This window comes from Gallus gallus, chromosome Z (genome assembly GCF_016699485.2).
Source record: "Gallus gallus isolate bGalGal1 chromosome Z, bGalGal1.mat.broiler.GRCg7b, whole genome shotgun sequence".
NCBI lineage: Eukaryota > Metazoa > Chordata > Aves > Galliformes > Phasianidae > Gallus > Gallus gallus.
The window spans coordinates 6,691,797-6,709,899 of record NC_052572.1 but is presented as its reverse complement, the minus strand read 5'-3'; the positions used below and the strand labels follow the sequence as shown (position 1 = coordinate 6,709,899).

Here is an 18,103-nt window from a genome sequence, read left to right as displayed (position 1 = left end):
TAAGTGTCTTATGTGCCCACCTGTTATCTAATATTAAAGATGTATATTTATTTCTTTGTTTAAGAGAAGTGATGATGAATAAGGCAGAATGCATTTTTATCAAGATGTTGGAAAAGATAGAATACCAGTACCATTCATAAGAAAACTAATGTTGTTATGGACTGAAATTTATTAAACCCTTACGTAGTACCATTCTTCCTTTCAGGAGGAATAGCTACACTACGAATACCAGGTCTGTTCTGCAACCTGAGTAAGCCCTATGAATTGCTGAGGTTAACATTTTCTTAGCTACTTAATTTCATAGTTTTTTCTGCAGGTAATACAGGGAGGTTTTAACATTATGCAAAGAGGCAGTGCCTCCAACCAAGTGTACATGGACTTTTCACTGACTGTGCCTGAGAGCCACAATGAAGCAATGCTGCTGTGCTTATCAAATATGAGCTCAGTTTATTTGTGCTATAAATAAAAGTAGATCTTGATAGTGTAATTACATTTCTCAGCATTATCCTCTGCCATTTGCTTCAGAAAGAAGAAAAGGGGAGAAAAAGTTGCCTTCATGATAATTTGTAATCAAAATGACTACACTTAAAACATAATTTTATTTCCTTGATTTCATTTCCTGTGGAGGTTTGTGGGGCAAATAGACAATATTATACAAAATTTGCAGACAGATAATTCTCACATCCTTTCACTGTCATTGTCTAGATCACTCCCCTACCTCCAAAACGTGCTTTCCCCCAAACCAAAGACTGTGTCTAATGCTGAATTTCATCACTAAGAGATATATCAGCATCAGAAATCCCATGAGTGAATCAACTTTTACTTTCCCTTTCTCCTTTCCTCTCTACCAAATTACTCTTCCTTGCCTAATTTGCTTTTTATGATGTTGGAAATAAATGTGGTTTCCCACTATGAAGGATTAGCACAGATTATGGTGAACAGTGTTAATTATAGGTGCGGAAAGAGAATTGTGCATCTCTCCAATCTGTTCTTGATTTCCCTCGTGCCTGTCTGGCTGGTAATAAGCCTCCTTTAATCTGGCAGTCCCCTTGGTGAAATCAGCACCACGGACAGCAATATTGATTGCTTCTGAGAAACCATCACAGCTGCTCAACCAAATTACCTTTGATATGTGACCTTTAATGTAATTACTGCAACATCAAAGCATTTCTATAAATTATTAAAGAACTAATATACTTCATCATCCAGCTACTCTATTATATGTAAAATAAACAATCACAAGTAAACGCTTTAATTTGAGATGTCCAATGCTCACAAAAGTGCTCTTTACACATACACACACACCCTCCTACATTAACCTTCAATTTTAGGTGATAATTTCAAACTGTCCAAAAGAGACTAATTCATTTAGAGGAAGAGGATTCGACTAATAATTTTATGGTTTGCATTCCACTCTAGTTACTTCATGATTCCTTCTTGCCCAAAAACAAAGTGCCATAAAGACTTCATTAATAAACACATACCTGCCTGGAAGTCTTTTGATTATTCCACAAGATGACTTTATGTCCCACATATAACATAAAAATATGTGAAACATATTTCTGTCATCTTACAAAGCACATCCAGAAAGTAATTACTGTAAAATATGTGCATGTAGCCACTCCACTAAAAACACAGTGACACATAGCTAAGAGGCAAGGCGTCTGAATCTGGACACAAATTTCTAATGCCTCGCCATTTCCATACATTAGCATTTATGTGCATAATATTAAAAATGACTCAATTCTCTGTTTTAGAATACAAGGAACACGAACAGCAATACTGTAGGAGAAAATGAATATAGAGTTTACTGATGGAGGTGAAAGAAGCATTCTGATTTAACTGTTCATAGTAGTACTATTTTTCCCCCCTACACCAGGCTTGTTAATTAACTTTCTCAGTAGTGCTGTCTGTGTCACAGACACTAGAGGGTCAAGAGAAGGTGTTATATATGTGTCGTTTTTGAACTCATGTGAACGAAGACTTAGACCCTTGACCTTTATGAATGCTTTTTATTTTATGATGATGAACTATTCTTGATATTGTTGGTGCCTGTTATCCAGCACAGTCAGGTAAGTCATAAATAATTCTTAGCTACTCACATAGGAATCATAAAACAGTATCCAGGCATAATAGTTTATCAAGAGACAAGGCTGGTTTCCTTAAATAAACTACAGTGACATCATTCAGAGGATGAGTTCAGAAACTTGGCAGAAGACCGTACGCAGAAGGTTTGCCAGTGAAAAGCGAGGTTTATCCTGAGACAAGCAGAACAAGAAGTGAAAGGGACAGAAGAAGTCAGTGCTCAGAACTGTCAAAATCCAGGTTGTAATTGCAGAGGGTTCACTGTTCTCAGTTTAATCAGATACAGATGCATCACTTCAAAGTATAAAAAACAAATCAAAAAAAGTGTTCTGAAATCAGCATGGTCAGCATGGTCTATATGGCATAGAAGTGACATAAACCAACAAACAAATGTTTTATCTCTATTATAGAATCAAACAATATAACCTGTGAAATGCATCTTTATGCTAGTTCAACTGGTGGAATTTTGTCACTGTCCAAAGCAACAATTTTTATTATAAGAGTTTTGTGATCTGGAATCCCTCAAATGCAAGCCAGGATTCAGAAATATACACATGTAAAGAAGCCTATTTGTAACAAAGTTACCTCTAGTTTTAATAAATACACATTTCAAGCTTATTTTAGAAAATTTCAGGTAAAATACCTGAAACATCCCAATTCAACACATACATATATTTTTAATTTAATGTACTTCCAGTTCTTAATTCTTGAATAATAGAAGAAAATATTAACTGTAGGAAGAAAAAAAAAAAAACAAACCAAAAAAACCAAAAAAACAAAACACCTAAACATTAACCTCCAATGTTAACTTTCCATCTGTGGCTAACGGATTTCTAGAAAAAATATTTCTGAGGGAGTTGTCAGCTGACAGAGATGTATTTTTAGGGAATGAAGTATGTATGTATTTACATAAGGTATGGCCTTTAAAGCAAAGATAGACATAGATGAGCAAGTGTGTGGGCATCTCTGCAATGGCAAGGTGGCAAAGAGATAGGTAAATAGACCCAGGATGATGGAAACAAGCAGAGCAGAATCAACACTTTCTTCAGAAACAGAGCAACTGGTTTATCTTAGGTTTTTTGAAGTGCTGGATTACAGGTAAACAGGACTCACTCAACACCAAGTAATAAAGCAAAACTTTGGATCAATTTCCCTTTGATTTAGGCAAAAACTGAGACCCCCAAGATGTCAGTCTTAGCTACTTGATCACTGACTTTAGGATCAAACCAGACTTGTTCTGGTTTTCAGTGTACAGGAATCCTGCATTCAGCTGTTTCCAATCTGTATACCACATCTGAATTTAAATAATCTCTCTCTCCCTTCTCTTGGTTACTGCTAAACTGGAAACCCCTCCCAGCAGAGCAGGTCTTCCCCACGTAATGCTGATTCTATTTTTAGTTCTGGTTGTGTTGTCTGAACCTTAGATCTTGCTCATGTGAATAATTTTCCTCATTATCTTGTGTTCATCTCCTCTCTCTCTCTTTCTCTTGTCTCACCGCCTTTCCAATCTGCTACAGCTGTTTGAATACTAAAGCAACTGAGTCAAACCACTTTGTCATCAAGAATATGTTTTCTTTCTGTGATAACTCAATAATGTGATCTGTTTCTTGATTTTTCAGTACCACACCTTGCTTCAGAGAAGAAAAACAGTAAGTTAACACTTTGTGAGCAGTTCTAATACTTCACTGTAACAGTCATAAGTTTGAAGCCTTTCCTCACCTGAGTAAATTCAGTAGAATCCAATCCACAACAATTTAATTATTGCTTTGCTCCTTTCAGAAGCCAGGAAAAGCCTTTTCTTTTTGTGCATGGATATAATTTGGGTGGGTTGGTGATATCTTGATTTTATTAGCACAATACAAATAGTGAGACATACAAGCAACCAGAGACATTATGCTTCCAAACTCAAGATGGGAACTCCATATGAAATCAATTTTAGATTTTTAGAAAAATTAAAAGAACAGGTTAAAAAAATCTGAACTCACCCCTGGCAGTGTCTTCTGTTCATGCAGTGCACTCTGGGCCTTTAGAGCAGACTCCCTTTCGCAGTATGTTAGGAAGGCACAGCCTGTGAACAATAACAGCAAAGAAACCACCTCAGTAAAAGTAGTGTTTCAGAAAAGATTTTTTAAAAAATGAGATGTGGAATAAACCACTTTCCTATTGTCACCCATTTCAGTAAATTAACCATTAAATCTCCCTTTAGTAAGTCAGTAGTAAAGAGTCTAGAAATTAAGCAGTCATCGCTTCCACTCAGCCCATGCAAAAGTGAGCAACAGCAAAGATATAAGTGTTTATTTCTGTTTGACTACATACTTAAGTATCAGATACAAAGAGATGTGCATGTTCTCGGAACAGAAATTACAACAAGGTGGGTCATGAGATCCTATTTCAGTGCCAGCACTGGGAACAAGCTCCTTACAATCATACCATGCTGAGGACCTCATGCATTTCTCTGTAGCAAGTACTTCAGGTAAGGAGTATTAAAGTACTAAGGACTTCCTACTGCAGAGAACTATGACTACTGTTTAGCCTAACTTGAATCCAGAAGTGGTCTCCCAGTTTGTATTCACACCAGAAAGTCACCTTCCTGCAGGTTCTTCCTGCAAAGCTTCATTGGTTCATTGTCTTTGTCTGCATGTATGGAAGCCAATCATAGCAAAGACAAAACAAGCAAAAAGATCATTACAGATCAGCAGAACTTCAGAGATAATGTATCTCTGATACCTAATGTATCACATATATTTGCTTCTTCCAGGAAGCTGTCTTAACTGCAAATGGTAAAACCCTGTCACAGTATGGCAGAGTAAAAACCCTACCACACCTTCTCCCCCCACACCTATTCTCCTCTCCTCATATAACCGGTGAATGTCGCAGTATCTCCTATCACTTGTGCATGTATCTGCTATGATCAGATTATTCCTTCTTACTGCAGTATTCTGAAAACCTGCCAGTTCCTGCAGCAAAAGAAGTGCTTGTTATGCAGAGAATATTTTCTTTGAAATTACAACACAAAACCTGTAACCTCATCATCTCTCTGATATGTAGTTAAGAAATCTTTCAAGGTTTAGGCAGCACGTCCAAACTGTAGGCATTTTCCAAGAGGAGCACAAGTACACATAGACTGTCAAGGAAACCTCATCTTGACCCACTCTTCTTCTCATGCATACGAAAAACATGCAATATGTGAATTAACAGTACACTATGGATTCCTTTTGATTCTGACCCCCCTATGATATTCTGTCCATAAAACAGACACAGTTTTTCCCAAATTTCTTGGATAGCATTATGTTAGTCAAGAACAATTTACTTGTCTTCTTTTCAGCGATTTTAGTAGATTAATATGCACAAGGGAATAGGGAGAATGTATAAAATTTCTTAAAGATTGCTTCATGGCAGTCACCCTACTCACCTCAAAATGAATCCACAAACTCATTAATTTTTCAATTTAACATGGAAAAAATAGTTTTTCCCCTTCTTCTTACCCCATATTACTTTTTGAAGGTCTTGTTCCTTTCAGTATATTCAAGCCAATCACATCCATTATGTCTCAATAATTGATATTCTCAGAAGGAGAAACTGACAGTCAAGGAAGGAGACTGAACAAACAGCAAAAGTTTCCATCCTCTAATTGGAATTATTTGGATTCATTCCCCTTTACCTTTAAATGGATGAGTTTTCAGTCTGCATTTGCCATGAAAGGGAAAGAAAATGTGATAGAGACAGTTTACAGCTAGTGGAGGTAATAGATTGAAAAGGATCCTTAAAAGTCACCCATAGCTTGATAATCAAATGGGAAACTACGCTTAAATTTAATTTCAGTGCTAAATCACAGGCTGAGTGCTCTCTGTTGACTAGACACAATAAGAACGTCTCCCTTTAGTAGCAGACGTGGAGCAGCTGATACAGTCTAATTAGGCACATCATAGTGCACTGTTATAGAGATAAACTATGCAGTGTAAAGCTCCCATAATGATAGCTATATTTTTCTCCTTATTGTGATGGCCATGACGACAGTTCAGGATAACAGTGTTGTGACTTTAATTCAGATGGAGTAGGAAGATTTTCTTTCTGAAGGGGTGAAGTTTCCTTCCAAGATCTGTAGAAGGTGTGCAAGTTCTCATCAGGCATCAACCTTCAAGAAGTCCTTTCCAATTATTCTTGTGCAAGTGACAGAAGTATCAAACTCACAAACACCAGAGACTTCCCAAAGTACTTAGGACAGAAGGACTTGGACACTGAGAAAGAGGAGGTGCTGGAACAGGTTGTCCACAGAAGTTGTGGATGCTCTGCCCTGGAAGTGTTCAAGGCCAATTTGGATGTGGCCCTGTACAACTTTATCTAGTGGCTGGCAACCCTGCCTGCAGCAGGGGGTGGGAACCAATGATCCTTTGAGGTCCCTTACAACCCAAGCCATTGTATGATTCTATGAAGAAATCCGGTAAAAGGTTTTAATATGATCAGACAAAAGAAAAACAAACAAACAAACAAACAAACAAACAAACAACAACTTCTCCCCCCAGGGGAAAAAAAAAAGGAAAAAAACCCAAAACAAAACAAAATGAAAACACACCAATCTTCTGGGGTACAAAAATACTTCATGAAGATATATTTACCTTGCTCTTTAGAAACATACTATGCACATTAATTACACACTATGCCAGTCTCGCTGGTTAAAAAATCCTTTATTTAGGACTTACTCAAAGTAAATCTTGATTGCTTAGAGATAGTGAGAAGTCTCGTCCTAGAAACCTTCAATTGGAGTGAAGTATAGCTTAATCTTTAAAACAGACCTCAAAAGTGAACTTGAGAAGGTCAGTTCATGTTAGACATTTTTTATGCAATCTTGCAAGAATTTTCATGTTTCAGTTCCTCATGTTTTAGGAAGACAAAAAAAGATTTCTTGCCACTCTTCCTGTCTAAACATCAAAATACTTGATCTATCCTTGATATTGCTATGCTTAATGCACATCAAATTGTAGCACGTCATTTACATGCTGTTTTTTCTAGGCTGTTTCTTTCAACGCACCTGCATACAACTCCTCCAAAGGATTCCTCCTTCTTGGAGAACGTTCATTAGAGAATAGAGCACTAGGCATTCAGGTTAACACCACAACATACAGCCCTCTTAAACAGCTGAACCTTGAGGTAATGCCATACGAAGCAACTATATTGGGTTTCCACAATGAAAGTCAAATTATCAAAGTTATTCTTTCATTTTTATTCCCACATAGAAATAAATAAATAAATAAATAAATAAATAAATAAATAAACAAATAAGTTTTCCCCATTGGAAGTTTTGATTGGTGTACAGAAACACTTTTCACACACACACACACACAAACACAAAGAAAAAAAGTAAAAAAGAAAAATAGAGAACTCTTGAGTGACTGCACTTAACAGCTCATTTGCCATCAGCTCTTTGGGCTGGATGTGAATCTGATTTCTCAGTGAAAGGCTTTGTGTTCCATTACAAATCTTTGCACCATCCAGCCCTGTGAAACTGCCTGATAATACGAATATTTCTGAATACACCTCTTAAGGGAAGATAGGGTGAAGACTATGTATTATTTCTGTTATTTACTTGTATGGGTGATAATAACTGAGCAAGTATAGTGTTTTAGAATTGTATCACAATGTGAGGAAAAAATTCAATTAACCAATTATCAATAACGATGGACTTGCTCCTAGCTTTTCCTAATTTTAATTCTCTCAGACATGCCAAGTTTTCCAGACATATGTCAATCAGCTGAAAGATACTTTGTTTCGATTCTATCTTTCCAGCTGTTCATTTACTAGCAGTGGACAGCTTTTTGGGCAAGTATATAAACATCTGGAAACTCTCAGCTGGCAATTAACTCTCAACCTATTGAACTGCAGTCTCCTGGAAACATAAGGATGTATCAAGTGTTCTCCTGGGAAATAGCATTGTTAAAGGGAAGGGAGAAACAAAAACAGAAGCTCAAAATGGAAAAAACAAAACAAAACAAAACCAAAAACAAAAAAACAAAAACAAAACGAAATGAAACAAAAGAAAACAAAAACAAAACAAAACAAAAAACACAAAAAAACCCACCAACCTTTAGCTTAATTTTACCTCCAGGGAATTCAATAACATAAATAATAATTGCATGGAATACAGAGGGATAATGATCACACAGCAACTTCAGGCCCACAGTAAGTCTTCTGAAGATTGTGAATAAGCCTAGAGGCAAAACAGTAAGGGGACACATTCTGAGCTCAACAGCCTAATTCTGGAAATCAAGAATTGTTTCACCCAACCAGTACTCAGCTCATCCTGGGACAAACTAAAGCACATTGTTTTCACTTGACATCTTAGTACTCATCACTTCAGTTAATTGGTTGGTCCTCTGTTGCTTTAAACCAGATAAATAATTCTGATCAAGTAAGAAGGACTGCTCACCTAACATAGATTCAGCTATATAAAACAAGTAGTTCTAGGGTTTACTGTTAATAAGAAATTTATTCTACCTTACAGTCAAGAGGAATAAACCTCTGGATAGGACAATCCTTTGCGCTGACTGTACGGACCCAAAACAACCTCTGAAGGAATAGACTTTTAGGTTCAACATTGCATGTTCATTGCATGTTCAGCAACAGAACCCACCTGCAGCCTCTAACCTCCCAGTTACACCAACTATATGCATTATCTGTACTTTAATTAATCCTTGTTATGTATGATGGGAGATGATGATACATACTGAGGATCTATTAATAACTGTCATTAAAGTTCCCTCCTCCTCCCTGCCTTTTTTTTTTTTTTTTTTTTTTTTGCTTTACATTGGCAGACAGCCACAGGTATCTTGGCAAATTGTTTAGGCCAAATAATCAAGCACTTAAGTGAGTTATGACCCTTTCTTAGGCTGTTTTGATTATATTTTATTATATCATTAGAACTACATAACCTCAAACAAAACTTATGTGTAACTTCCATATATCTAGATCCAGAAGCATTGTCTAAGTGCTGGACTACAACTATAATCACTTCCAAGTATTTGCTGTATGTCTGAACAAGTCATTAAAGTCCAGCCCAAATCCACTGATAAAATACTTAGACACTTCAGCAGGCTCTGGAACCAGCCCTTAATCTTTCTGATCATAACATGGGTTTACTCTTCGGTATGATGAGGACAAATTAAAAAATTAGGTGCTTTGAGACTTTTGGATGAAAACCAAAAGCTAAAGCAGATTCTGAACACAGGGGTGTAAATTCAGTTAAGGGGAGAGCTTGCATATATCTTATTAGAACAATGCATTTACACCAGCATAAAATTAGGTGCATGATTTGACCCATAATCTACTGCATCTCTCAAAAGAGCCTTTGAATCAGACCAGAACCTCAGCTAAATCAATCTAGAACACTTAGGACAGACTTTCTAAGCCAGTGTTTGAATCACAAATATTACGATTGTATTTACTCAGCCAGTTACTACAGCTCACCTGACTGGCAATAACTTCTGAAAACTACAGTCCTGCATCTGATACCTGAAAGTGTAACTAAATTGAGAGACCCAGTCCAATACAATTATCTTCATGATATTGTTTAAAGTGATATTCTTTGACAATAAGTGAAATTTTCTAAATCTGCCTCCCCATTTTGTTTTGATAGGCTCCTGTATAGCACCTGAGCTGGTAAACAAGATACCACTGTCCTAACAGATATACAAGAACAATAATAGATAATAATAATAATAAATTCCTACAGTGACTACTACTGTCTAACTCTTGTTCTCTGTCACCTACAATGCACCTAATTCCTCAGACTCTGAGGCAGAGAAGCCAAGGGCCTACCTCCAGCAATCCACTATTGACATCAAGAACTTCAATTGCAATTCAAGAGCAACAATCCAGGCTTTTGTGTTAGTGATGCATTCCTACCTCTGCATCTTAATTATGTTTAAGATATTTAGATCTAGATGTGTACAAGAAGTCTTTGATGGAACGGGATCTGTCCCCCATCTTCCAAGCCCTAGGGTTTTGTCAGAGAGTTCTTTCTCTGCAAATAAACAGTGCCTTTCTTCAAGAGTGAGGGATCTGAAAGAAAGATTGTAACACTTAAGAAAACTCTTGCTTCAAAATCAACATCTCAGACTAGGTCTCCCAGCTAGGATTTCAAAGAGAAAAAAGAAATCTTTTTCCTCTATCCCAACCCTACATGTCTGGTTTTAAAGCAGTTCTCATTTGCTCTGTCTACAGTGAACTGCCCAAGGTTTAATCACTTGAGGGTTTAAGAGATTGAGCTGAATTTTCTTGAGGGGGACACAATCAATAAAGACTTTTGGAACTAGAAATGTTTTATCCGATTTCTTCCTCTGTTTCTCTCAGTGATTAACTACCTTCTGATGAAAGTTAACATCTTTTCTGGTAAAGAACATTCACTTGGCTAGAACTTTCTTTTTTCCTCTTGCTGCACAAACACTGAACACTGGCTGTTTGGAAAAAGATATAGGAATAAAAAATCTTCCCAGATATCAGCTTCCCTGTCAATTATATTGCAATGCAGATTAACATCCGAAATGCCTGCTGTGTGGAATGCTAATTCTCTTTTTAATCATATGTTATATTCCATTAACTATTATGATGCTGTCATTTTCCTACTTTAGGTAATTTGATAGGGGTCTGTACATAGACCACACAAAATGCACACCCATGAACCAATATTAAAAATAAACAAACCAAGTCCAAATCTGGAAATGCAGAAGTTAACCACATTTATAGAATGTTAGCGTATTTTAAATGCATTTATACTTCAAAATGAGACATGGATATGCACAATTCAAATCAGAGTCTTTTCTCAGACCGTGCAGTGCTTAATTACATTTAGCAGCATACAAGCAGACAGCAGAGAGGCTTGAATAACTGCTAGTATACATAGACATCTCAACAAAATACAGATAGTAGTTTCCATCCTATTTTTCAAGAATATATTTTCTTAAGTAAAACACAAGTTTAAAAAGTTTATCATAGGAAGTTTCAGTGAAACATCACCATGAATAACTTCTTAGGCCCATGAAACAATTTTTAATTACAGTCTAGAGAGAGAAACTTATCCCAGGGTAGTTAGTAGTCCAAACTCTAAACCAAATCAGGCAAGCAGTGTCTTGAACATCTACACATCAGAACAATCAGACTCTTGAGTGTGTATCTCTGTTTCTTTGTAGCTAACTTCACAGGTATCCTACCTCCATCCTACAGTGAAACTTTTTTTTTAACATCTGTTTTTTTGTTTGTTTGTTTGTTTGTTTTGTCGCTAGGATAAAGGAATATTTTCTGGTTCGGATCCACACAAGGTAAATTTTAAATAGAGCCTAGAGAGTTCTTTACAGGTCGTTCTTCACCATCTTCTGCTGACTAGTGTAATCAAGACAAGAGACGGAATGAACCACTGATTTGACATAGCATATACCAAATTCTATTTGCCTGTATCTGCCAATATTCACTGCTCACGTGCCTGCAAGCCCATCCAGAACATTTTACTTTCCAGAAAAGATAGTGTCTAATTTTCATATATACAGCAAGTCACTAACAGACTACCCTTTAGAGAAAGAGGAACATAAATTACTGGTTAAGGTAAGTCTTTTAAAAAGACTTCAGGTGTACCTCATAAGGCCTGGAAATATCCGATGTCATTAATTACTATAGACAGCATATTTTTAAGATGACCAGCCTCACTTCAGCTAATTATTTGTTGCCTAATAACTGTGGACTCCATGTTGTAAGAAAGAGGCATGTCCTCAAGCTTACTTCAACAAGAAATTAGAGTATGCTTTTCATCTTAAAGCATAAGAAGGCCAATTTCAAAGTGAAACTCAAGGTCAGATGCCTGTCTAGACCAAGCAAAAGTGTTTCTGGTATTTCAGGACTCAGTTAATGACAAAACAGTCAGAGCAGCTCTAGAGAACACTTAGATGAGGATAGGTATGTCTCAGTATGAGAACATCATGTTTAAGTTAAAATCTTGATCTCCTCTAAGCTTGACTATCTTCAGCCTACTTACCTCCTCAAATTAAACTCTAACATGCTTGCACTATTTATATATGGCTTCAGACAAAATGTTAATAAAGCAGTTTAATATGAATTTTTCAAGATTTGGTTTCCAATATAGTGATAAAAAAGGAATTTTAGAACTTTTTTGTTTGTTTGTTTGTGATTCACCTGTGAAAATTATAAATATCTTAATCCCATTGCTGAAATGCTGCCATTTAGACAGTTATGAGTTAAATCTCCCTAGAATATGTGCATTAATTAGATGTTGTATCTGCTGTTCTGGGTCCTGCCTTTTGAGTTCTTTCTATTGTTAGCACTATTTGAATAACTCAATGGATTTTATGAAAGACTTACATGCTTCAGAAACTTTTCCCTTTTTCTTCAGTGGACCCATTTCTTTTGGATAAAGTTATCCCAAAATTCTTAAATAATCTCTGCATGTTATGTTAAACAGTATTCACCCTGAATGCCTCAAATCATAGTAAAATAAGTCTAAAGAAACACCACCTCTAAGTCAGACTGTTCTGCCACTTGCTCTAGGCTTTTGCCCTTCTACATCCACATAGGGCTAGGATTTTATTTGCTTACATATTTAAATTTCTCATTTCCTATCACAAAGGTGTTCCTTGGAAAAATATCTGCTGTGTGTGCTAAATGTGCTTGTACTTAAAAAAAACCATAAAGAATTGGTATTTTCACCCATAAAATGACAGGATGAAACAGTGAATATCTTGTGGACAGTACCACCAAATAAAAAGCTATTTAAGCTTGTATCTCAGGAAAATGTCTTGTTCTAAATACAAACCTATATGTGCTCCACACAGTCTCATATTCTTTCTTCTCTGAGTCGGGGCTTACAATATCTGACACTTCCAGCTCAAGGTGGAAAGCGAAGGACACTGCAACAGCTGCAAGAAAGAGTGCTTCTAGCCCATTCAGAAGCAAAATATTGCCTGTAAAGTTATTGTTTTTACCAAGTTTGACATACTACCTTTTTTCCAATTCCAGAAGTTCTTATTCAAAGCTAAATCTCTAAGACCTCTGAAAATCAATCTCAATACCTTTCTGTTATTTATAAACATTTTTTTTCCATGACTCTGCATTCAGGAAATGTAAATGGGACAACACTGGAATCTCACTGACAAGTTCCATAGGTTTTGTTTGGTTTGAACTCAGGGAAGTGTATCTTAATACATCTTAATTAGGACTTCTATATGGCAGGTCAAATCCAGATGCAGACATAACATTTTCTGATTCCAACCAATGCAGAACTGAAAATCTTTGAGCAACAGCTGCTCCCTCAAGAGGATCATCCTGAGATTGTAATTCTCTAGAAAAGAGTCCCAACATGAGTCAGAGAAAACTCAACAATACCAGTTGGTTTTTTTAAGATTTTTAGGGACAAATTTCAGCTGCTAGAAGAATTAACATCCAGAATTCGCTAACCAGGTGCTGTTTTCCATTTGTCTTGACTTTGAATAGATTCTTCTATCCACTAAATGATGTTAGGAACAAACAAATACTGTGTCTTCTACTTCCTTTTCCTTACCCTTTTTTCATATTTGTCATTGTTAATTTAATTATAGCCAGGGTAATATTATAAAATAGGGTGAAGTTCTTCCGCATGTGGCCAGAGATGAAGTTACCTTCTTGAACAGGTGACCTCTATCTTCTTAAGACCAAGAATCACATACTATGTGTCGAAAAGCAGGATGAAAACAAGGTGTTGTGGGAGCATGACAGGAGAAAGAGTGCACTGACTTCTCCAAGAGCTTATCTATGTTACAGTGAAAAGCAAGAAAGATTTCAAGAACAAAGGCCTCTGCCTGTCCTTAGGCAAAAACCCCCAATCTAAGTTGAGCCATCACTGTGTTGAACTATTTCTCTTTAAGAGACAAGTCAAAATTATTTGATGATAAGACAAGAAACATAAAAGCTAGAAGATTTAAGTACATGTCCAAAGCTGCACAAATAATTAGTAGCAAAGGTCATCCTTTAACCAAAACCTATGACACAACTCAGAGCTATGAATACATATCAGTCAGCTCTTCCTAAATCTGGAAGAAGTCTTCTGTAGACTTGCAGACATGAATGATCCTAGGAGATTCTTTCAAGAAAGGAAACAAGAAACTTTTCCTGTGCATCTAGGTACACATTGCTGTCCAGTATTGTAGGATTTAATTCCTTGGCAGGAAGATTAAACAAACAAACAAACAAACAAAAAACAGTTAATTTCAGTCTAAAACTTCAAATGTAAAAGGATAAAATCTTCATAGTGCAAAGAAAGACAGTGAAATTAATTACAAGATTTGTATAATTTAAAAAAAAAATCAGTGCACCAGGTGTAAAAGGGCTCTTGTCAGTGTGAAGAAAGTGCAATTTCTTAATGAATAGAAAACACAGGGTGTAAGCTGTGCAGCAGTCATTACTGCAGAAAGATTTTGATAACTTCTTTTTCATTGATAGACAAATATTAGTGAACACTCAGCATACAGTAAATTGCTTCAATAAAGTACGTGAATTCATTTCAAAAGTAAAGATTTCTTCTAAAAAATGGATCACATTATTTTGAGCAGGCATCATAGCTGTAAAAGCTCCACCAAGAAAAATGTGCGTAACAAATGTCAATTCTATCAAGACAGAAGATTTACCTAGCAAAGAAGCAGATCTGATATTTCTTTTTTGTTGTTGTTGTTGTTGTTGTTGTTGTTTTTAGTAAGAAAATTCTAGGAAAAAGTTGGAAATCTAAATTCTAAAGCAACAAAGATTTCACACATGAAGAGAAATAGAGACTAAATTACAAAATGATTGCAAAGTATGCTGAGTACCTTAGTAATGTGCCTGGTCATCTCAATCCCTATCAAGGAGTATTAGCCATGACTAAGATCTTGTATGATTCAGCTCTTTAAATACAGCTAGTGAATAGTGAAAGAGGCTAACAGAGAATCAGAATCATAGGATTGCTCAGGTTGGAAAGGACCTTAAAGATCGTCAAGTCCAACTATGACCTAACCACACTACCCTAACTCTAACAACCCTTCACTAATTCATGTCCCTGAGCACCACATCCAAACAGTTTTTAAACATATCCAGGGATGGTGACTCAACCACCTCCCTGGGGAGCCCATTCCAGTGCTTAACAACCCTTTCTGTAAAGAAGTGTTTCCAGATATCCAACCTAAACTTACCCTGGCACAACTTGAAGCCATTTTCCCTCTCACCTGTCACCAGTGAGAAGAGACCAACCCCACTCTCGCTGTAAGCACCTTTCAGGTATTGGAAGAGAGCAATAAGGTCTCCCCTCAGCCTCCTTTTCCCCTGACTAAACAGCCCCAGTTCCTTCAGTTGCTCCTCGTAGGGCATATTCTGCAAGCCTTCACAAGCCTTGTTGCCCTTCTTTGGACCTGCTCCTGCACCTCAATGTCCTTTCTATAGTGAGGTGCCCAAAACTGATCACAATACTCGGAGGTGATGCCTCACCAATGCTGAGGGGCAGGATTACTTCCTTAGTCTTGCTCACCACACCATTCCTGATACAAGCCAGGATGCCATTGGCCTTCTTGGCCTCTTGGGCACACTGCTCATATTCATCTGACTGTCCATCAGGACACCAAGGTCCCTTTCCATCAGGCAGCTTTCCAGCCACACCTCTCATAGCCTGTAGGGTTGCCTGGGGTTGTTGTGACCAAAAGGCAGAACCGGACACTTGGCCCTATTGGTACTCATACAGTTAACTTTGGCCAATTGATCCAGTCTATCCAGGTCCCTCTGTAGTGCTTTCTCCCCTCAGGCAGATCAACACTCCTTCCCAACTTGGTGTCGTCTGCAAACTTACTGAGGGTGCACTCAATCCCCTCATCAGGATCGTCCTCATCAGGAGGCATGAAGCTGAAAGGGAATAATGTCACTTTTAGGTGATGGTGGGCAACATTTCGTGAATAGTACTGCCTCCATTTCTTTGTGCATGTCATTTCCAGTTCAAAGGTACCTCCTTCCTTTGGTGTCAACAGAAAACTCACATCTAAAATGACGCTGTCAGCTACAAACTTGGAAGTATTGAGAAGGACATGGAAATAAAAAAAAAAAAAAAGGAAAAGAAAAAAAAAGAAAAGGAAATCAGAGATAAGTAGTAAAAATTCATAATGGGTTGAGAGGACTGACTTAAGAGGAAAGATTAAGAGAACTTAGTATGTATAGCTTGGCTAAATGATTACTCAGGAGGAAGATAGATGATAACCAGCTAAAAGCCTTGAAGGTGTGAATCCAAAGTGTAGAGAGTTTCAGGGTGATATTAGAAAATAATAACCAGCTATAAAGACATGAAACTTGACAACAGAGCATTTAGGCTGAACATTAGGAATGCTTCCCATTCATGAGGAATATTTGTATGTTTCCCTTGCCCAGCTCCCCAGAAGGCTTCTGTACCTTGCTGACTAGTGGAAGCCCAGTAACAAACAAACAACATGTTAGTGATGTAGTTTCACTTCACCATTCTTTTTTTGCATCAGGAAACCTAAAAATAGTGAGGCAGCTGCTGAACATCTCTGGGAAGCATACTGGCAAATCCCTGCTGATGTCAGGGAGTAGAAGTTTAATGAGTTAAAAAAATAGTGTTGTCTTTGAGAAGTGCAAGAATGATGGTACTAGGTCAGACAACGTCCATCTCATCTAACATCCTTTCTTCAACAGAGGCTCTCAATATAAGACGAGGATACAAATAATGCCTGCCCTAGGTACTCTGACAGTCTCCAATCTTGTGGCTCAAGGATTTTCAGGCTAAAATGGTCTGTATAAATATAAATATAAATACAAATATAAATATAAATATTAAAAACAAACAAACAACAACAACAACAACAAAAACAACACTTGAAGAAACTGAATTTCTTATTTTCACATTTGCTTATTACATTTTACCACTTTGGTTGTTAGTAATTTAGATGAAGTTTTCCAGAAAGTGTAATGGACTTAAATTGGCAAGCTGCCTCTTATAAAACATGAACCATAAGTGACTGCTTCCTGGATCACCTGTAATCTCACTGTATCAGGTAGTCCAAAATGTGAACCACGAAGCTCCAGCTTTCAAAATGTGACCCGCTAAGATCTCAGCATCTCACCTACCTATTTACAGACGGGATTTTTCATGTTCCAAGCAGATGAGCTGGCAGAACCATTTTTCTTTTATTGTTTGTTTTGTTACAGTTATTTTAATTTTCTTGTTTACAGCAAATCAAGATTATTTCACATGGACCTAATTCATCACAGGATTATTCCACCATTTCTAGCGCTGCTGATAAACCATTTTTTTTTCCTGATCATATATTAAAGAATATTCTCAGGAATACGAAATAATAATTCTCCAACTGCAATAGAAGATTATATTCAGCACCCTATCACTACACCAATCTCTGCACGGTCCTCGCATGTAAGAGTGAAAGTACAAGATTTTATATGTTTTTGAATGCAAATGAGAAGTCAAGAAATATTAGGATTTAAATTGTCTGTATAGCAAAACTACATGAATGTACAAAAGCATTATAGGAGTTGTCAGTTATATAATTACACACTTTTTCCATTTGCTGTACTCTAGCTTCTGTCACCAAGCTGTCTTTGTTCTATACTTGTATAGATCCAAGCAGATCAGCATCCTCCAGATAAATGCATGCAGACACTTTCTCCAGCAGCTATTCAGTGTCTGAATCAAAACGTGATATGATCGCCATAGGATTTAATTGCAACAGATTAGGTTTATTAACATATGTAGAATGTTATGTTATATGATGGCTAAGATGAAGGCAAGATTCCTTACCTTTGGAAGAGGCAAAAGAGTGAAAAGCAGAAATCTCATTCTATTTATTACTACAACAGTCCCAAGATCTCACCCACTGACATGTCTACAATTCTTGTTCCTACCAGACTGCACTCATTCAGCATTTTGTATTTTACTTTTGTATCTCTTCAAGGAAATTTCAGTGATACATTCTCAAGTATACATTCTATAAGATTTTCA

General features: G+C 36.8%; 1 protein-coding gene across 14 annotated transcripts in view; it reads right to left on the bottom strand.

Annotated features, from left to right (window-relative positions):
• Positions 1-18,103, bottom strand: part of CELF4 (CUGBP Elav-like family member 4) — a 725,820-nt gene that overhangs the window by 623,705 nt on the left and 84,012 nt on the right. For all 14 annotated transcript variants that reach the window (XR_001463894.4, XM_015277428.4, XM_004937077.5 and 11 more), the window contains exon 2: positions 4,071-4,153. Coding sequence is in view for 13 of the 14 variants with exons in the window: in XM_015277428.4 (XP_015132914.1) it covers positions 4,071-4,153 (83 nt within the window). In the remaining variant the exon portion in view is untranslated. The remainder of the gene's footprint in view (positions 1-4,070; positions 4,154-18,103) is intronic.